The sequence below is a fragment of the Eptesicus fuscus genome, chromosome 5 (assembly GCF_027574615.1).
Source record: "Eptesicus fuscus isolate TK198812 chromosome 5, DD_ASM_mEF_20220401, whole genome shotgun sequence".
Classification (NCBI taxonomy): domain Eukaryota; kingdom Metazoa; phylum Chordata; class Mammalia; order Chiroptera; family Vespertilionidae; genus Eptesicus; species Eptesicus fuscus.
The window spans coordinates 35,348,207-35,370,467 of NC_072477.1; the positions used below are offsets into that span (position 1 = coordinate 35,348,207).

Consider the following 22,261-nt stretch of genomic DNA (forward strand, 5'->3'; position numbering starts at 1 on the left):
TGAGTTTTGTTTTTATTTTCTTTGGTGTTTTTTTTTTTTTCTTGTTTAAAAAAAAAAGGGAGAAAAAAGAAATTAGCCAATTGGGCAGATATATTAGAAAGAGGCATAGCGTCTTAGAACTAGTAGAATCCCAAGCTATGTGTGTCTTTGCAGGATATTGAGACTGAGAGTTGCAGCCTGTTCACGCAGTAGCAGCCATCTGGGTCCTGCCGCATTCTCCCCTTGGGAAAGAATCTTCTCTCTTTTTCAATAGCTAATAATCACAGCAACCACACATTTCTGTATTTCTCTGGGCTTCCCTGAGATTGTTGGGCAACAGCAGAATGGCCGCCCCAGTAGCCTCAAGCGCATATCTAGATACGAGAGGCCTAGCTCTGTGCCTGGGGAGATGCAGGTTTTTTTTGCGTGGAACCCTTGTGGCCTGTAGGTGGCAGTACAGGGTTCAGTAGGTTCCACAGATGACCAATGAATCCTGAATGTTCGGTGCTCTTGCCTGGGAATGGGTGCCAGGAGTTAGACAACACAAGATGTGTCACAAGCAGTACCTGACTATTCACCTCTTTTTCTTTCCTAGGGAATGCAGTCGGATTTTTGGGGAAGATGGTCTGACGTTGAAGCTCTTTCTTAAAAGGACTGCTCCCTTTTCTATTCTATGGACTTTGACGAACTACCTGTACTTACTGGCTTTAAAGAAGCTGACAGCCACGGATGTCTCCGCTCTGTTCTGTTGTAACAAAGCCTTTGTCTTCTTGCTGTCGTGGATCGTGCTGAAAGACAGGTTCATGGGAGTGAGGGTAATGGCATAATTGATTCAATGCGCGAGGGCGCCCTTGGTCGTAAATCCTGGCATCGGGAGAGCTGCTTTGTTTCATGGAGTTTCTGTGAAACTTTCCTATTGGTTCTGAGTACAAAATGGGATTTGAAGATGGATTAGGATACCCAGGCAGTTGCAACATCATGAAAGGATAAAGAGATTTCCATTGGGCAGTCAGCTGATTTCAACAGGAGGCACTAAAACATGGAAAATAAGTTCTTTATTTTTTTTCTTCTTCTTTTTTTTTTTTTAAGAATTAATGGTGTGCTCAACTCCTGTCCTCAGGAAAGAAGGTCTGAGCAAATTAGCCACAGTAGAGATTATGATTTGGTTTTTTTCAATCAACATATATTGGGATAACTCCCTCATGTTCCTCTCCCCCAGAGATGGAGTTAATTAATATTAGTGTAAGTAGCCAAGATAAACAAACAGTAGTTAAAGTCACTGGTGATGGCACAGTGCTGTTAAAAGTGGCCATATATCCGTGTGACTAATCTAGAAATGAAACTAAAAACAACAACTTGTACTTCTTGGTACAAATTAACTGAACTGCATTAAACTTCGACCAACCACTTCAATTTTGAGTTTACTCCTTTCAAAAGTAACATGGATTTTAAAAAATTGTTTTTGTATGCTTAGTCTATATTAGATTGATTGAAAGGGCATGCAAATTTAAGGAGTCAGATCTCATTTATATAATCTAGCATGCCACCATGATTAAAATATTGAGGAAATAATTGTTTAGAAAGAGGTTTAAATGAATAGCCTTTTCCCAGAAGATAAACATCACATAATTATTGTTCCCTGAAAGAGATGTCCATGATTGTAATCAAAATGTTATTCTTGTTGCAATTCCAGGGCCCTGGAATACTGAAATTACTGTCTATATTAGAAAGCTTATGATCGCCATAACCCTGAAAACTTTTTTAAAATAGTCAATTAGCAAATTCTGGTTGTATCTTTGGAGATGCTGCTCAGAAATTCAGGACTAAAGATTGACATGAACAAGAAGTAGAAAGCTATGGAAGAAGACAAGATAACAGACTGAATCAGACCATGATGCCATTAGAATATACCCACACATTCCACCAGCTAATCTTAGATGTGACACCAAAGGGAAGCTTCATGTTTTATACGTGGAGCACTGGTGCTGGCTGTTCACCATCAGATATCCTGACAAGTCCTTGAGAGCAGGGACCTTCCCTATATTGCTCACTGTTCCGTTCAGGAGGAGCTACATAATTTGTGGGGCCCAGAGCAGAATGAAATGCAGGGTCCCCTGTTAAAAAGTATTAATGATTTCATGATTAAACCATTAAACCAAGCAGACCATTAAACCAAGAATGGGGCCCTTCTAATCATGGAGCCCTATGCATCTGCACAGGTCACCTGCCCAAAAGTAGGGGCTCAAAAGGTATTTGAAGATATAGTAAATGAACTCGTGTTTATTAAACCTTTCTCTTTTCTACTTCCATCATGGATGAACCATGAGAATTTGTCAGAAGAGGGGGAAATAGAGGAGCATGTGAATACCAAAAGGAAGTCAATACATTGACTATTAGATTTACCAGTGAGAAAACCAATTGCATTAGAGTGAATGAATGCATCCAACTATGGAACTTCCTGATGCAAGAGGTTTTATTAAAGGAGGTTCAATGTTTATTTGAGGTCTTTTAAGAAAAAAAAATCTCAGCTGTGTAACATTTAAATCACAGATTTGGTAAATCTGCCTAGAGGCTACAAACAATTGCCATTTTAAAATTGGTATCTGTAATGGGTTGAATGGTGGTGCCCAATAAGGTGTCCATGTCCTAATCCCAAGAACCTGTGAATATGACCTTACTTGGGAAAAATGGTCTTTGCAGACATAATTAAGGATCTTGCAAAGAGGAGATTATCCTGGATTATCTGAGTGGCCCCTGAATCCAACAAGAATCCTTATTAGACACACACACGGAAGAGACACGCAGAAGAGGAAGAGGCAATGTGACCACAGAGACAGATTTTGGAGTGATGTGGCCACAAGCCCAGGAAAACCGGGGCAGCCACCAGAACCTGGAAGAGGCAAGGAATGTATTCTCTCCTAGAGGTACCCCTGGGAGCATAGCTCTGCTGGATTTAAACTTCTCACCTCCGGAACTGGGATAGAATACATTTCTGTTGGTTTTAGTCACCAAATTTGTGGTAATTTGTTACAGTAGCCTCAGGAAACTAAATAGCATCTGTAAGTAATAAGACCTGATAGAAAAAATGTTGAGGAGTCCATAAATAATTGTTATAAATATATACATAAAGTAAGACATCAGAGATGGCAAAATGGTAAGCATTAGTGTCAGGCATGATGGTTACAAGTCAGATACTTTTCTTGTTAAATGACAGGCTTTGGGAAGGGTATAAACCATGTTTCAGAAGATTGTCAAGGTGTAATTTTAATGATGCCCAGAATCAGGCCAGGGAATAGGAGAAGCACCAGAACGCATTCAGCATTTTGCCTTTTGACAGTCTCAGCAATTCTTTTCCTCCTGAGACATATTGAGAACATGCATAATTAGGTCATTTGAGAAATTAAAGGAGGGCAAACAGAATACTGACAGCATAAACACAGCTTTTATTGGCCCCGTCCACAAATAATCTAAGCACAGCCTGTAAGTGCCACCTCACTTGGACTTCTCTTTTTCTAAGTAGAAGTTAAAGGGTCATCAGATTAAAATTAATATTTCTGACTGATTCTTGAGGCTTCGGTAGTTTAGGAACAAATCATTTTTGGATTATAATTCCATTTGCTTGACCTCAAGAATGGTTACATTTAAGATTAAATATATGGCCTATTTTTTATGTCAAATAACACCGTGAACAGAATGAAGGATGCCTTACGTTACAATATCAGTAAAGGTGGCTTTACCTGGAGCAACAGTTGGCCAGAATTATCAATGCTCACATAAAAACTAATTTTGTATTATGAACAATTTACTAGTTTGTTTCTTTGAACTATTGATTGACTTATAGATGGAAAAGTAATCTCTTATACATTTAGTTTTCTGTTATGAAATCATTTCAACCAATTTTCTGGTAAACTCTGGTGTGTTAGGAAACTCATGAATAGTTGCTTACAGCTGATATGTGATCATCCCATGGGAATTAGTCTAGTTCTTTAAAAGATCATTATTTAATTGCAAATATGTTGGTGAGAATCCAGTTCTTGGACCTTTGGTGAAAATGGGTGTTTTCCCATCTCCGAGATCTTGCCTTGGGTAGCTAGCATTCTTCAATCCATGAGAGGCAGAGAAACCACCTTAATAAAAAAGGGTTTCTCCCCACCCCCCAAAAAAAGAAGGGTTTTCCTTAAAGAAAACCAGCCACTGAGTTGGTTTTTATTCTCTGTCGCTGGTGTCTATTTCCCTCCAATGAAAAGTAAATGTCACACTAGAAAGTTAAAATATTTTCTTTCAGATCTTGCCCTTCCCTTATTTTTCATATTATTAATTGATTTTTTTCTTTTATTTTTTAAATTTCCTTGAACTTCTGAAGAAAACTGATGGGTGGTAAATGGTTCAGTAGACACCAGTTTTGTTTTGTTTTTTTTGTTTTGTTTTGTTTTGTTTTTTTAGCAGATTAAGGAGATGAATTCATATCCCTTTAGCTTGGCACCCACATATTTTCTAGCTATAATTGGGTCCCTATACAGTTAACTTCCCAAACTGTGGCTCTTTTGGAGACTTTCCTACATGCACCAAGAACCAACTGAAGTATGCCAGTTAGAGTGAATCTCTCATTGCTTAAACTGCACTTCTCTGAATTCAAATTGGGCTCCAGAGCGCTCTAAATCAGGACACTGGAGCTGAGCTGCTGCTGATTTGTGCCAATATCATACATTTAGATAAGATTCAAGATAACCTTTCGTTTCCATCTTGTCTTTGGTTGACATTTATGCAGTCGCTGTTCATTCAGGTTAGTGCAGAATCCTCTATCCAGAGCCTTGATGGTTCCTCAAGGAGGCAGTTGGGGATGGACAGTGAGACTAATCCTTTTCAACCCCCTCTTGGGGGAAGAATGATTTATGAATACAGGAAGTGTGGGGGCTCTGATTTATGTCCAGAAGGAATCCGTAACCCCTTCACCAAGGTGTAGTCAATAGATCCACTCTATACACCGCCCCCACTCCCCCATCCCCGCCCCCCCCCCCCCCCCCGCCCACGCACACACTTTAGTCTTTCCTTCTGGCATTTCTTTTCCTTATTTCCATCTTGGTCTCATTGAGATCATTTTCAGATGGATTTCATTCATATAAAAATAGATGTGTATGTGTGGCAGGGAGTAGGGAGTGGGAATCTTGGTTGGAGGCTCTGCACCCCTTGGGTCTGACCAATTCTAGGGATCCACCCTCCACCTGTCACACACACAGTGGACTTCCCACCTCTTTCACTTCTCTCACTTCACTTCAAATCCTGACCAATTTCATTGGCTCTGAATAAAACAGATGGTTCTTTTTGTGGAACCTAAATGTAACATGTAAATATGTTTTATGATTTCGTATAGACATGGTTTCTTGAAAATACTCTATCTAAATATAATCAGAGAAAATAGGATGATCATTGGAGCAGGTCTCACTGGCCAAGCCATTAATGTGTATCTCACCTTCAGCTGCTGACCTTTAGTCTTGAACTTGCGTACAGCCCTGCTGGCAGGGCAGCCTTGAGGCCTTTCACTTTAGAGGCTGCTGTGGGCTTGGGCCTCCCCCTGCTCCACCCAGCTTCAGGAACAGTTGACCACAAGGCAAATTAAGGAAAGATGTTGGGGTTACAAATAGAAATAGAAGCAATTAAAGGTTCATCTCAGTACCCTGAACCCTAGAAGGGCTGATATTGTTATGCAAATAATAATTCCGGAAACCATTTGTCAAGGGGAATCCCAGTGAATGTAATGAGGCTGGAAATCCTCATGAAGATTCAGAAAAGGGCCAGGCCCTTGTGATTTTTGAGGGCCTGAGCCAAAAGAGGGGGGGAAAGTCCATACAAGAAAACAAAAACAGCCAAAAGCCAGATGCTTCTCTAGCCTTTGTCTGTACAAACGAATTCTTTAAGAGGTGGAAGGAGCTAGCTTTCATGCGGGGTCATGGGTGGTCTACAGCACAGTGAAATCACCAAATGTTAACCTTCACGCCTTCTTGGGCTTCAGGAACAGGCTCCAACAGCCTCATGGTCCCTCCAATTGGCCCTGCAAGTTGATGTGGAGGCTCTCAGAGGGGTTTGAACCTGCAAAGGAAGGTCACCGTCTCCGGAGGTGATGTCGCTCACGTGGCCTGCTGGGATAATGGGCTCAGCATGATCTGAGAGGACCAAGAGGGTCAGAAAGTTAAGAATGAGGCATTGTCAGTTTTATAGTCATTGGTTAGTAACCTTCTCCCGCCAAACAGATTCAGGTGATGGTAGTGGTGGGATTTCCGTCTTAGTTAGATAGACCCCTCTGGTCGGTGATGGGCTGGAATTGGAATAGGTTGTGAGAACCGAGTGTCTGTGGAGCCGAGGGGGTGGCACCAGCAGGTGGTGCGAGTTCAGCACAGGAGTCCTTCCTGTGCACACTCAAGTGCTCGGTTTCACCGTGTGGCTGTGCACATATGAGCACTGTTGACACAGTATTTAAGGCACCGGCTTCCTGCAGGCATGTTTCCAGTGTCCTGAGCCCAAGAAGAGTCGTCTGTGTTTTTTCTGTTGAGAACAAACTATTAATCCTTCCTTAATGACTGATTAATTCTGAAAATGCACGTGACTCAGATCTGTGCTTGTGTTATTTGTTCTCTGGAAGTTTGAAGAGTTGAACCCATGGAGCCAAGCAGTGCCACTCTGAGACCATCCGAATGACGCTCCAAAAGGGACTTCCACCCAATACGCTCCTGCATTTTCTAGATTAGCTGAGATCCCTTCCCTTAGTTCCAACTGTGTAGAGAGGAAAAATTTTAAAACGTGCCCATAGAGAACGTATTCTATCAGATAGTTGTGGAATTTAAATTAAAATGTGGAAAATAAGTTAACTTATCTTTCTCCCCAGGAAACCTATATAACCTATAAATGATTCATCTATAAACGGCTGTTCATAGCAGAGAGAAGAATTTTTCTAACATCTCAAATATTCAGATTTTCATGTTTTTAGAACTTAACTAACAGTGTTGTCTGACCTCCTGAAGTGAAAAATGCTTCTCTCCATGAAGGCAATTGAAAGAGACACTGCTGTAATTGATATGTCAATTTAAGTGGTCCGGCCTAATATCTTCACAAGCACTTGAATATAAAATGTAATGGAGGTTTCAAAGAGGCTCACCCTGCTTCTAACTTCGAATTGCTAAAGATTATGTAATCTTTGTCCATATCTAATTCCTACCTTGAAGAAAATTTATAATAGTAATATTATGGCTATAAATTTTTACTAATGGATGACTCAGAAAAAGAACAGTGCCCAACTAGGCCCAGATGCTGGGGATAAACAGTATTGTTTTTATCCCTTTCTAGACAGTGATTTTGTTTTGTGCTTTTTGTTTGTTTGTTTGTTTGGGCTGGTTGTTTTCATAATTCCCTAAACCCAGAATTATACTAGTATATGATAGAATACTTTTAGTAATTTTAAATATGAAACAACACATCATGTTAAAGTTCATTAGGATTAACATTGTGTTCTTTTAATCCTGTTTTGTTTATTTGATTAAGAAATACAACTGATGCTTGGCCAAAAATCAAACCAAAAAAACCCACAAATATAAATTCAAATTTATTATCCTACAAGTTCAGTCTTACGGGGGAGATCTATGTGTGCACCTGAACACTTTAACTCGTGGACATCATTAAAACACAGAGCAAATCAGAAAATGCCAGCGTCTAAAGAGCCTTTTCATTCTCTGAATCAGGCTGCCCAAAGAAATGTCTCAAATCCCTGGCTGAACTGTAAATGCGCAAAACGAAGAAAATGATAGCCCTCACCGAATTTCCAGGTCTAGATAACCCCCCTCCTCATGTTTATTTATGAGTCTATGGCTCCTTGTTTAGAAAATTTCCTTGACACCTCATGGTGTGTGTATTAAATTCTATTCCCTATAGTTGGAGGCACAGTCTAACTAGAACACATGCCTGGAAGCTTCAGAGAATATGATATTCACTCAGCAAGAGAAACACCTCCCATCAAGCAGCCTCCCGGATAACACTTTATGAAGACAGTTTTTCACTGCTGACACATCGGCGTCTGTTCTCAAGTTCTCCTGCTGTTTTTCATAAAGGACGCTTTAGCATGGGGCTGGCTCTGAAACCCACTGTGCACTTGCTCTTGGTGGTCATTAACAAAAGAATTACTTCAGCAGCATCTAAATTATATGTGTCATCATTAACATACATTGCGCTGGCCTTGAGCAAGTCTGCAGTTATATGTTAAAGATCTGCATTTATTGTAATAAAGAATTCACTAATAATGTTCAAAAGGGCAAAAAAAAAAAAAAAACCCCACAACAACCCACAAACATTAATCACATGTGAAAAAGCTATCCACAGAGAAATTGATTTACTTGGGAATACTCAAAACTGAAGCTTGACAAAATTAATCGTCACATATGCTTAAATTTCTGACAAAGTTGCATCTTGGTTTTAAAGTTGGTGAGACAACCCTTGAAATGCCTGAGTTGCTCAAGTTCAAGATAATTAAAGAAACAAGTGCAAACCAGCTTTTCACAAAGGGGTGGACTCCTGTTTTAAATATACTGAGCATCATATCAATTTATAGTAAACCATTATGATTGCAATCAAATTATGAACATTTCACTTTATGCAATTAACACTCTGGAATAATTAAATAAAATTATCATTCTGTGGTTTAATTTACATGAAAACAAGAGGAAGAACTGGCCTCCATTTGATATTCCAAGTGACAGTGCAAGCTTGCTCCTTATAAACTATTATGAAATTACTCACTTCTGTTTTCCCTTGCCCTATATGTTGCCTCTTAGCTGCATCAATATATCTCCCTAATCAAATCCTCATTATGTGGAGGTAGTCAGAAACATGAATTGATCCAAGGGGCTGATTAAAATGTATGCTAAAATATTTGAAGAAAAAGAATACAGTATACATGAAAAGGCATAGAACTGATTTCCTATTGACATTATTTCACCAATATGGGTGTAAATCTCTAGGAAGTTGAACTAAAAAATTACACTAAAATTATTAGTCCTTGATTTGAATGTGAGCAGCTTTTATATTCTCTGCCTGGATGTCTCATGAGTATACCGATTTCTTGTTAATACTGACCCTTCTACAATTGAACACAGATGTACCCAGGTAATTGGGTTTCAGAAAGCAATTTAGCAGCTTTCGTGAAGTTTTCAATTGCTTGCTCAGGGATACAGAGTCATCAGTTGTTGTTTTTTAATTTATTTGCATTCTATTCGACAGATAGTTGCCACAATAATGGCAATTACGGGCATTGTCATGATGGCGTATGCAGATAATTTCCATGCTGACTCGATCATAGGAGTGGCATTTGCAGTGGGCTCAGCCTCCACATCTGCGTTGTATAAGGTACGTTGTGCACTGTCTTATGTAGTCGATTGCGATTTGTAGCTTAGACTTAATAAAGTGAGGAAGGACAAAGAAAATCTTGACTAGAAAAACATAAAGATGGTTTCATGATAAAAACCACTTACTGCGTACTTGCTAATGCTGGGCACTTGCCAGAAAATTTCACCTGTGTTAATGCACCCTTATGAGACAAAGGTGCTTCTCCCCGATTTCAAAGACGGAACTAGGTTGGAGGAAGCATTTAGCAACTTCCACGAAGTATTCAATTGCTTGCTGTGGAATATGGAGTCATCAAAAATGTTATTTCTTTGCATTTGGTGTGTTAATATCGTTTGAATGACAGATGAGGAAACTAAGGCTTTGAAACATTAAGTAACTTGCCCAAGGTCATACAACCAGGAAATGATAGAGTCAAGGTTAAAACTTGGACTGCCAACTCCAAAGCCCTTGCTCCATGGCCCCACCCCTCCCAAATCATCAACCAGTTATAGAGGGGCTGAGAAAGATCTCTCTTCTCTTTGTGTTTCTTTAATTGCTACCGGTGGCCATTATTTTAACTCCAATTGAAGTGTTAAAAATAATAAACTGTCATTTGAGAGGTTACCTTTTGCTACATATCAACTCTGTGCCACAGAAGCTCATGTTATTAGTAAAATGAAAAGTCTCTTTTCCTCTCTGAAGGATACTCTGGGTCTGCACTAAGTCCTCACCATTCTTTCTTCCCTGGAGCTGCCTGTCATTAATGAAAATTCTATTCAGAGCCATTGCCCTTAACTTCAGAAGTGAGGACTAAGAGAGCAGACCTCAAAGGTTATTCCCCGAAGCTCCACATTTCAGAGCCAACTTTCTGGATGTAGCTAAAGGACTATTTCACTTTCATCTCTCTTGGTGTTTCAGTGAGAAAATTCTCTCTGAAAGGCAGAAAATGCCCTTTTGCAACTTTCCTGGATGCCTGTTCTGATTATTCACCAGCCCTGCGGCTCAGAGGACACTGAGTCTATTTCCATACTGACATTTCTTGGCCCATTGATTCTGTGTGACAAACTTGACAAGTGTTCACTCAATCGCCATTAGTGTCTAACCTGCCCCCAACTGAGACTCCACTGAGGTGTCTGATGTGACCAAAGACTAGCACGTGATCAAGGTCTCTTGACTGCATCTCTCAAAAGAAAAAAGAAAAAAGTTCGATTAAAATGAAAAGCAATATCTGGCATTCTCCTGACCATGTTTCAGATGGCTTCATTCGGGAAGTGGTAATGTTGGCTGGCATGCACAAAATTATATGTGCACCTTTGAAAAAATCTGCTCCATTCTCCACTGTTGGAGGGTTAATAAAGGAAGCAGAGGAGTTAAAAAGCCAAGAAATATGGACTAGAGTCCTGGCTCCCCCTCCCCACCCCCCACCTTCACCCCCTGCCAGCTGGATGTGTGACTTTAGGTTGACTACTCATGCCTCCTGGCCATCTTTCTCTGTACACAGATTTAGAACCCAGAAAAAAAAAAGAAAAGAAAAAAAAAGAATTGTTAATCTGGAGAATAAACACAGTTTTTGTGAAAATATTTTAAGCTCTGAGAGAAAAGTACTTGTAAATCCAAGGCATCATTATTATTTCTCTCAGCACATAATGACAGGCTTTCTCTGTCCAATATAGTTTTCAGTATCTGTCAAAATAAGAGCGAAATGAATCCCAGGCTGGAAGGGAAGAATTGACAGCATCTCAATCGAGAAGATTTCTCAGGGTTTCTCTGCTTTTGTTTATTATTCGTCCTATTCCCATCACTGATCGAGTGCATAACAGTGTGCAGTATCCCATCAGTTTCCAACCCCACAAGGAATTTGTTTTATGGCTTTTGCTGCTTCATCTGAAGGTTATAGAGAATTTTCATTCCTTATCTCAATAACGCCTTAGATGTCATTGTTGAGATAAGGAATTAAGGAGATAAGGAGATGGCAGGTAAGAAGATATGGAGGATAAACACTGGGCCAGGTAGTTTCCTGTACAGATGAGCAGACCTTGCCTTTCTGATGCAGCCAGACCTCCGACAGTGTGGCTTAAGAGTTTCCTTCCCATTCCAGGTTATGTTTAAGATGTTTCTCGGAAGTGCCAACTTTGGCGAAGCGGCACACTTTGTCTCCACGTTGGGTTTCTTCAATTTAATCTTCATCTCCTTCACCCCCATCATTCTGTATTTCACCAAGGTGGAACACTGGTCCTCCTTCACAGCTCTGCCCTGGGGCTGTCTCTGTGGGATGGCAGGGATGTGGCTGGGTAAGTGACCCCAGGCTTTGCCTTCCATTCCCTATGTCACTCGACCTTTCCTTGGATAGTTAAATTATCATATTAGATTATTCCCTTGGGTGCCTCTGTCCTCTATTTCCCAAATTTATTTAGGGTTGATTCATGTTATTGAATGTTTAGAAGGTTCTTTGCGGTCCATTGCTTGATTAGATCTGAGCTCTCCAACTGGTGTGCCTCCCATGGGGTTACATTGTGAGCCTGAGGCCCAGGCCACTCTGATCACCACTGCTCTTTAAGCAGCCTCGTCATGCTTCACGATGCACTGCATGATGTTACTGTGTCCCAAGTGTGCCACGGTGTGTCGGGCAGAGGGAGAGGGGGACACTCTCATTCAAGGAACTCAAAGTGGTTCAAAATGTCTGGAGCACCCAGTGCAGGTGGAATGGGGAGGAAGAAAGGTAGGAGGGAAGGAGGGAAGGAAGGAAGGAAGGAAGGAAGGAAGGAAGGAAGGAAGGAAGGAAGGAAGGAAGGAAGAGAGGGAAGGAAGGAAGGAGGGAAGGAAGGAAGGAGGGAAGGAAGAAAAGAAGGGAAGGAAGGAAGGAAGGAAGGAAGGAAGGAAGGAAGGAAGGAAGGAAGGAAGGAAGGAAGGAAGGAAGAAAAGAGGGAAGGAAGGAAGGAAGGAAAGGAAGGAAGGAAGGAAGGAAGGAAGGAAGGAAGGGAGGGAGGGAGGGAGGGAGGGAGGAAGGAAGGGAGGAAGGGAGGAAGGGAGGAAAGGAGAAGAGGACATTCAGGAGTGAAGTGGGCTATGGAGGACCTGGGAAGCCACGTGGAACAGGTTGAATTTAAAATCCATTTGCTAATCTCTCAGCAGGGAGATGACAGCCTCACACCTGCAGCTTACACAGCCCACTCTAGCTGAGTATAGAGAATGAATTTGAGATAGCAAACCCTCACAAAGCAGGGCAAGAAGGCAGAACTGGGCTTGGTGGCTCAGCCAAGTAGGCTGTACCTAGTCAATGACCAAGAAAAAGTCACCCAGACTCTTTTTAGTAATATTCTTTCTCCCAATTCCCTATATGAGTGTCGGCTTCACCTGAGCAACTAGGGGCTCCCAGTTTCAGGCTGTGCTCCTGCTGTAGGTTGATATGAGAGGAACCTGAAAAATAACAAGCCTGCTCTTCTCTGGCCAAGCAGTTGAACACATTCACCCCCACCCCCTCATGACTCAGGCCCTTTACTCAGAATCGAATTGTTTTCATTCTGCTCCTCTCTCCTCAGACCACCTAAGACAGCCCCCTCTGCCCACTCCACATTTACCCACAAGACTTGGCCTGCAGGACATCTGCCAACCCTCACTTGATTTTCTTTATCAAGGTGACATCCCCTGAAGCATAATCTGAAGCAGCACTGCAATTCTTAGAAGAAAAAAAAAAAGCCCTTATTTTCTTCCCCCATAGGCACTGGGTCTTCTTTTTCTACTCTGGCCCGGGCCCCTAAGGGGAGGTCTTAAGAAAGACAGGAATCGCAGCAAGAGAATAATCAGATACTAATTGTTGGTCCTTTGAATTCTACTTTTGAAGGCCAAAAATATGTGGTGATGACCTGTCATAACCTCGGCTAATTTAAGTAGAAATCAATAGGAGTGTTTCCATAAGACGAAACATCCTAATGAAAAGTACCTAGATGATTTCCTGGCCAAAACCAATCTAACTGGGAACAATCGAAATTTCACTGACTTGTGGCCTCATCTGTGTGCACATGATCTCCAGCTTGCTGCAAAGTAGCCCTCCTCCAGCGTGTATCCCTGGACAGGCTCCTGAGCAAGCCTGCTCGGGCTGGGCACCACCTGTGCGGCTGGACACTGTGGTCCTCCCCCAAGCAGCAAGGTCTTCACACTCCCCTGGGTGCAGTGTGACAGCCTAGTGAATTGATCACTTCACCTCTTTGCATTTGCTCCATACACCCTTTGTCAGCCAATTGGCAAGAGGTCAGGCAACCAGAGTGGCAGAGGAGGAGAAAAGAATAAGACTACTTCAGGTGAGATACCCGTGCATCTATCTCCAAAATCAGAGGATTAATTGACCAAAGGTGCAGACAGCTTAAAAGGCATGTTTAACAAAGACATTGATACTTTTATGTTAAGAAGGAAAGCACCCAGCATATCAACTCCCCTTTATCCTCCTTTATTCTCAATATCCTCCTTTCTTTTACAGTCTTCAACATCCTGGTGAATGTCGGCGTGGTGCTGACATACCCGATCCTAATCTCCATTGGGACACTGCTCAGCGTTCCTGGAAATGCAGGTACTGGTATGATTTGACATGCGCACAGTAAGTCTCCTGCTTGTGTTTGTTTTACACTCTGAGCTGTTTCTTTGAGCAATTGTGAATTATGTCCCTTGCCTGGAAAGATGTTTTTAAATATCATGAAGGTGGCAGACAACAAAATAACTATGCAACAGATTTAAAATTTGCAGCTACAAACACTGTCTTTACTTGGTTGTGCTTTTAGAGTTAAATACCAAATGTATCATTTGAGTTTCATGTAATCTCCCTGACAACCTAATTTTGTGGTATTTTTAAAGGAAATCCTATGGAAACAAAAGGCATCCCAACATAGGACTCTCAAGTAAACGTCACTAATGAAAGTGTAGGAAATGCACAGGGTGTTGGCTCCAATCAGACTATCCATGGGGAGCTGGGGAAGCTTCTCCCGGGAGCACAGCAGATGGCTCTCTTGTATAGATAGAGGAAAAAGCAATTTGATTCTCTTCAGGGACAAGAGGAGAAGCTATTTTTCCAGGATAATCTTTCTAATGAAATCTTTCAGTGGAACAAGTATTGGAAGTAGGTTATCTGGATGACTCTACAGTCCTTCTAACTTTAAAATTCTACGATTCCAAGCCTTGGGTAGCCATCTTTTTTGTCTCAGGACAATTAAAAAAAAAATGTTTCTTGAGCACTTACTATGTGATCAGGATTGTAGAAGAAACAGGAAAATCATATTATTGTTCCCTTAAGAAGCATATGTATGCCTGCATTTGGAAAATAATACCACCATGCATGAAAAAACTTAGAACTCTACAAAGTAATTTATGATTAAATGTCAAATTGTGTAATAGACTCCAAGGACTATAAGATAGTCAGAGAAAAGGAATACTAAGTAGGTGTGGAGCTGTCAAAAAAGTTTATTCATTCATCCATGTGTTCATTTATTCAACAAATGATTTCTGAGCACTTGGTATAGCCAGGAACTCTGATAACACTGGTGATACATCCTGAATAAGGCATAGTCCCTGATTTCAGACTGTGTATTAACAGAGGGAGACAGAAGGAATTGAGTAAATTCAATGTAGAGAGAATTGCTTTGACAGAGGCATGTATTGAATGCTCTGACAGGAGGGGCAACCAAGAAGGCTTCCTGCAAAAAAAACCTAAACAGGGAGATCTAATGGGGGGTTTAGCTGGACGAAGTGGATATGAGGAGGGAAGGGCATTCCATGGAAAAAGAACAGCATTTGTATGACCAACAATTCCACTACTAGGTACATACCTCCCAAATTGAAAACAGGGACTCAAAAATATCATTGCACACGAATGTAAATAGGAGCATTATTCACAATGGTCCAACGTGGAAACACCTAAATGTCCATCAACAAGTGAATGGATAAACAAATCATCATACATACAATGGGATATTATTCAGCCATTAAAAAGGAGAACGTATGAATACATGACGCAACATGGATAAACCTCAAAAACATCATGCTAAGTGAAAGAAGCCAGACACAAAAATCACATAGACCGTGACTCCATTTATATGAAATATCCAGAATAGGTAAAGCCATAGAAACCAACAGTAGATTGGTGGCTGCCAGGGGCTGGGACTAGGGGGCTGCTTAATGATTACAACATTTTATTTCAAAATGATGGAGATGCTTTGGAAGCAGGTAGAGGTGATGGTTGTACAACATGATACGTGCACTAAATGCCACTAAATCCACTTTAAAATGGTCAATTTTATGTTACAATTTTATGTTTACTTCACCTCAATTGAAAATTTGTAAAAGAACAGCATGTGCAAAAGACCTAGACATTAACCGGCTTGGCTCATTTGAAAAACCTTCAGTGGGCCGATGAAACTGGAGAAGCATGAAGGGACACAGAGGAAATATCCTAGGAAGTAAAACTGCAGAGGTAATAAAATCAGATCATGGGGGCCTTGAAGGATAAGTATGATTTAGAGATAAGGAATGCAAAGCAAAGGAAGGGAACACTACAGATGATGGTATAAAAAAAGGAAAGATGAGCTTGAAAGAACAAGGAAGACCTTTGGAAATCTCTAGAAGTAGCACCAACTTTGGTCTTTTCTTTTCAAACAAAGCTTAGAAAGAGTCGTAGACAGTGACTGACCTGATATTTCTTACTTAGCTGTGGATCTCCTGAAGCAGGAGGTGATCTTCAATGTCGTGCGCCTGGCTGCCACCATCATCATCTGCATTGGGTTTCTGCTGATGCTCTTGCCGGAGGAGTGGGATGAAATCACCCTGAGATTCATCAACAGCCTGAAGGAGAAGAAGAGCGAGGAGCCTGTGGAGGACATCGCAGAGTCCAGTGTCCACCTGCGGAGCAGAAGCAGGGCCAACGGGGCAGTGTCTATACCGCTGGCTTAAGGAGGGACACATTCTGAATGCACGTGTCTGTATATTCTGTGAATATAATAAAATTTTCTCACTACCTGTATACTCACGTGATGGTATTAACTCTGAATTTGGATAAGTCATCTGTGAAATAAAGCCAACAATAAAAGTTTACATTTATATGCTTATCAAGGAGGTGTAAATAATCATAATAAAATTTTTTATTAAAACATATTCATCCTTGTTCTATTTCTTCTGGGTATTTTTTGGTGCGGGGTGGGGGAATTTTTCCCCAATTCACAAAATTTTCTGAAAACATGCCATTCTATTAAATTTTTATGGATCTGTGTCATTACCTTTTTCCCACCTGGAATTGAGACTTTTTTATTCAGAGGAAGTTGCTTAAGAGGCAAACACATGAAAACACACACTTTATATATATATATATTTAAGTCCAATAAGAGCCTTAAATTTGAAAGCTGGAAAGTACTAGTAACTAAATATACCAACAGAGCACCTTCTTTCTACATGCAAGACCTACATTAGGAACTTAGAAAAGGTGAGGATGTAGAAGACCCCATGTGTACTTTCAACATGCTTGCAGTAGTACAGAGCACAAGAGAGGTTACAAACACCTCTAATAGGAGGTACACATCTGAAAATGGCACAGTGGTGCTAGAGAGGACACTGTTACCAACCATCTCAAAAGTCCTTCACCACCAAGTTTTTGAGAGTCATTTATATTTGCTGTCACTTCTTCAACTCCCATTCATTCTTCAACCCATCTGCTCCCATCATTCGCCAGCAAGTTCACTCCCCAAAGTCACCAATGACCTCTCTCTTGAAAAACCATATTGACACCATTCAACCCCCACTTTATTGTCCTCTCTGCAGCATTTGACACGATGACCATTCCTTTCTTCCTGAAATAGTCTCTTCTCAATCCCACTATAATCTCCTAGTTCTCTTCCTCTCTCACTGGTTGCTTCTCTGGGCTCCTCTTCCTAGGCTGATCTCATCATTGGCCTTCTTAACATCTCAATCCACATTTCACTTGGGGATCTCGTCTGCTTTCATGCATCAAATGTCATTCAGGTGGTGGTGGTGGCTTCAAAATCTTTATCTCCAGCCCAGATTGGTCCCCTGAGCTTCAGATTAGGCTATCCAAATGCCTTCTGCACTTGGATGCCTCATTGTTCACTTTAGATTCCAGAATACAGTTGAATTTATCATCCTTTCTCTCCCTTGTTTCCTGTCTAGGTTAATGGTACCACCAATCACTAGCTGCCCAAGGCAGGGATCAACCTTAACTTCAGCCTTTCTCACCCCCCACATCTAAACCATAAGTCTTGTTGCTTCTCTTTCTTAATATTTCTCAAATCTATACACTTCCCTAGTATGTTACCTATTCTCTGCCCAATCATCTCTTTCTCTGATTAATGTAAGTCTTTACATTGGACTCTAACTCCCAGTCTTGGCTCTCTCATCCCTCTTGAGCCTTGCAGAGTGACTTTCCTAATATATAAATTTGACCATTCTACTCTCTTGTGTAAAATACTCCAGTGGCATTTCATTGTCCTTAGAATAAGGCCCAACCACCTTTGCATGTCCATTTCACAAACTATATTAGATCAGTCTTAGCTAAGGGCAGGCAGACTCATAGTTGAGATTAAAGGCCAAAAGAGGCTAAATGACACAGCCTTTGTTGTGTTTCTACAAAATGCCAACTTACTAAACTGATAAAAGGCATTTCTTCCCTAAGAGGCTGGTTAGGGCAGGTAGCAATTTAAAATAATCTGCATTTCTGTGAAATTTAGTGCAAGAACCCAAGCCTTTCTGGTTTTTTTGTTGTTTGTTTGTTTGTTTTCGTGTGTGTGTGTGTGTGTGTGTGTGTGTTGTGTGTGTGTGTGTTTGCTATTCTTTTTCATTTAAATGTCCCCAAAAGTGTAGGTGAGACAGTCCCTGGACAAGCAGAGGGGACTCAGGGTTCCACACCTGCTGGCTGGGCATCATGGTCAATTAAAACCTTGACATTTTTTCATTTCTCTGTCATTTTTTTCTTTTTGGAAAAAGCAATGCCAGTCCCCTGACATAGATAGATACCATGACATTAACTAAAATAATCACCAGGACACACTTTAAGCTTCATGAAAAATGATACAAAATAAATGATATATATTATTAATAAATGTGAGTTAATTCATAATCTAAGTGGAGTTGGTTTTGACTATTTAAATGCCATATTGGCACAAACATTGTTCCTGTTTTGTTTTTAAATTACTGTTAAACAACAGTAATCACTGACTAAACCACTCCGGTATTTTGCCATTCATTACTTAGCATGACATTTAAAACTGCATTTTGACATGTTTAAGAAATGAGTTGTTTTGCTCTTTTGGACAATTCATTTTGAAAAATGGAGTCAGCTACCCTGGAAAGCACTAATTCAGCTAATGACTGATCACTGTCATCAGGTCAGTCTATATTAAGAAACACTTCCATTATGGTATTCCTTCATTTATCCATTCAACAATTCTTAAGTTCCACTTCCAGCTCTGGAGTAGGGTGTGATGTTAGGTGACCACCACTGGCCTCTGCCTTCCTCTAGAGCAGCACTGTCTGATAGAACCCTGTCATCCCAGGAGTGTCCTCTCTCTGCAATGTGACGAATGGGACACGAACGTATAGGAAATGGTCCCTGCTCCTGGGAACTTCAGCCTTCACAGGTAAGTTGTTACCACAACAATTAAAACTGCAACAACTCAGAAATCTGTTTAAATCACTTTGGGAAGGTGAGATATCCCCTGTAATTCAGGTAAAGTAATCATAAATAAAGATAATAATACCTTTCCTTGCTTCCTCTCATGGTCATTGTGAGAGTCAAATTGGATCATGTAGTTCAGTCACTGAACGAATATGACTGTGCCTACGATGCACCTTCAATGAGTCAAGTTCTGATGGGTTTGGAGGATCTGACATGGTCCCTGCCCTCATGGGTGGAAGTGCATTGTTGGGGTTACTATGGTCTTGTCTTTTCATCCAGACCCGGTTCCTTCCCAAAGCCCAGGCCATGGCTCTGTGGTGACTGAGCAAGCAGCATAGTTCAGGAATTGAGAGCATCCATGTTGCAACCCAACTGCACTTCTCAAATCGTGACTGGCTAATTACTAACCTCTCTTTGCCCCTTGATTTCATCATTAGTAAAATGAGGATATTAATACCTATCATTTGAGGTTGTTAGTATTTATCCTATCTAATAAAAGAATAATATGCAAATTAACCATCAATCAGCTATACCCACAAGCCACGCCCACAAGCCAATCAGGAGTGAGTATGCAAATTAACCCAACCAAGATGGTTGTGGCCAGGGAGAGAGCAGGAGGGAGGCTTGGGTTTCCCTGACAATGGAGGAAGTCAAGCTTTCTGCACACCCTGGCTGGCCCAGGCTTCCACTTAAGGCTACATAGTTTCAATTATAGAAGATAAATAAATCCCAACAAAAATGACTGCTGCCACAGAGCAAGCAGAAGGCTTGGCTCCACTTCAGGCTACAAAGTTTCAATTGTAGAAGGTAAATAAATCCCAGATACCAGGGCCTCCGCTTGGGTCACCGGGGGGCATGGCTGGCCTGCAAACCACCACAGACCCCTCTCCCAGGCCGCCCCACGCCCCAAGGGAACCCCCACTCTGATCCGGGACACCCTTCAGGGCAAACCAGCTGGCCCCCTCCCATGCACCAGGCCTCTATCCTATCTAATAAAAGAGTAATATGCAGATAGACCATCACTCCAACACACAAGATGGCTGCCCCCATGTGGTCAAAGATCCTGCCCCCATGTAGAAACAAGGTGGCCACCACAAGATGGCCAGCAGGGGAGGGCAGTTGAGAAGGACCTGGCCTGCAAGGGAGGGCAATCAAGCCTGCAGGAGAGGGCAGTTAGGGGCAAACAGGCTGGCAGGGGAGCAGTTAGACATCAATCAGGCTGGCAGGGGAGTGGTTAGGGGGTGATCAGGCTGGCAGGCAGAAGCAGTTAGGGGCAATCAGGAAGGCAGGCAGGCGAGCAGTTGGGAGCCAGCAGTCCTGGATTGTGAGAGGGATCCCAGATTGGAGAGGGTGCAGGCTGGGCTGAGGGACAACACCCCCCGCCCCATGCACGAATTTCGTGCACTGGGCCTCTAGTATAATAATACAAGCATAATATGCAAATTGACCGAATGGCCCAACAGCGGAATGACCAGACTACCACGCTATGACACACACTGGTGCCAGGTCAGCCAAAGCTGGTGGGATGCGATTGGTAGGGTGGCCATCGCCCCATGATAGCCCCACAGAGGGAGGCCCAGGCCAGCAGCAGGCAGGGCGATCAATGGGGGACTCCATGATGTCCCCAAAGAGGGAGGCCCAGGCTACCCAGCTGGGGCGCTGGGGCAGGTGGGTGGGGCCTCCCTCTGCAGGGCGATCCATCCTGGGGCTTCTGGACTGTGAGCTTAACACATTGCCAGACAACCTGGAAGTATTAACTACTGTTAGGATTTCCTCTCTCTGCTTATCCTCCTCCAACTCCTTCTCCAGAGCACTTACCCACAGAACTATGCTCAGCAAAGTCACAGAACCTGGCGTGCAGAAGGGAATTTGACCCAAAATAAACCAGAGCGACAGGAGAAACACTGGAGGAAGCAACACAGGGTAGCGCTCCCACGTGCCCGGTTCCCCGCGGCACTGCATCAGGGCACGCTGGCCCAGCCGGCGGAACTAATTGCCTGACAAAAAGCCCGACTGGCGACTTGGGCTCTGAAATTGAAATCACCTCAACCCCGTTCTGATCACTTCACAAACAAATTATAGGCAAATCATGTTGCTCCTCCAGGCTTTGCACGCCTGTTAATTTTGTGCAGGCGCTTTGTCAGGATGCACTAGAGGACAAATGCTTCGGAGAAGGACAGTGCAAGCGATAGAAGCGTGAACAGTATAACCGGCCAAGCATTAGAATGTTTCTGATATTTAAGTACAAATCCTCTTTCTTATCCATAAACCCTGGTCGCAAATACAAAGAACACCTAGTACAGGAGATGCCGGTTTATCTGGCAGGCTAGAAGTCTCTCCTTTTATTTCTTTCTCTCTCCCCGCTCCTGCCCCTCCCCCGCCCAAACCTGTAGCAATTGAAGGTGAAGTAAGAACAGAAGAGTACAGGAGATGATGATGATGATGATAATGATGATGATGATGATGATGAGTGTGTGTGTGTGTGTGTGTGTGTGTTGGGGGGCGGGGAGAGAACGGGGGGCGTGTAGTACCAAGAAACCAGGGACAGAAAGAGCAGAAGCCCGTGTTTTAAAGCTCGGATGAGCCAGTGTGCCCCCACATGTACGCCACAAAAGCAAAGGCTATTTTGTCATTTTCTGCTGGAAACAGCAACGCCAGATCCTCTGGGAGCTGTGGGAACCTTAAGAGCAAGAATTCCAACCTGGGCTCCAGGAATGGGTGGCAGTGGTTGTTCCAAAACTCCCTGGCAGAGTTTTCAAAATTGTATGAACTTGGCTGCTTTATTCTGGTCGCATAAGTGCAGAGAATTCGGAGGCTCTAAAACCACACTGTTCAATCCGTTAGTCACTAGCCACCCGAAGCTGCTGAAATATAGCGAGTCCAAAGTGAGATGTGCTGCGTCAGATGCACCTGGTCCTGAAGACTCCGTATGGAAAAAAGCACGTAGGCTATTTCATCACAGGTTTATATTCATTACATATTTGAAATGGGAATATTTTGGATATGTAGGGTTAAATAAAACATTATCCACTTGTTTCACCTGTTTCTTTTTACCTTTTTAATGTAGCTACTAGAAATTTAAAATGTTCAAATTTGCTTCTGTAGCTCACATTATAGATTGCCCAGCAATCTAGTTATTTTTTTTTTATTGTCTAAAGTTTCACATATGTCTCCTTTTTCTCCGATTGACAGGCTCCCCCCACCCCCCAGCCATTCCCACCCCGGGCAGCCCCCACCGCCCCAGTGTCTGTG

At 42.1% G+C, this 22,261-nt stretch overlaps 1 protein-coding gene across 1 annotated transcript in view; it reads left to right on the forward strand.

Annotated features, from left to right (window-relative positions):
• SLC35F4 (solute carrier family 35 member F4) overlaps nt 1-16,278 on the forward strand; it is a 161,855-nt gene extending 145,577 nt beyond the window's left edge. Inside the window, exons 4-8 of the mRNA XM_008139002.3 lie at nt 575-794; nt 9,241-9,366; nt 11,444-11,636; nt 13,820-13,909; nt 16,037-16,278. Coding sequence (XP_008137224.2) covers nt 575-794; nt 9,241-9,366; nt 11,444-11,636; nt 13,820-13,909; nt 16,037-16,278 — 871 coding nt within the window. The remainder of the gene's footprint in view (nt 1-574; nt 795-9,240; nt 9,367-11,443; nt 11,637-13,819; nt 13,910-16,036) is intronic.
• The last annotated feature ends 5,983 nt before the right edge of the window (nt 16,279-22,261 follow it).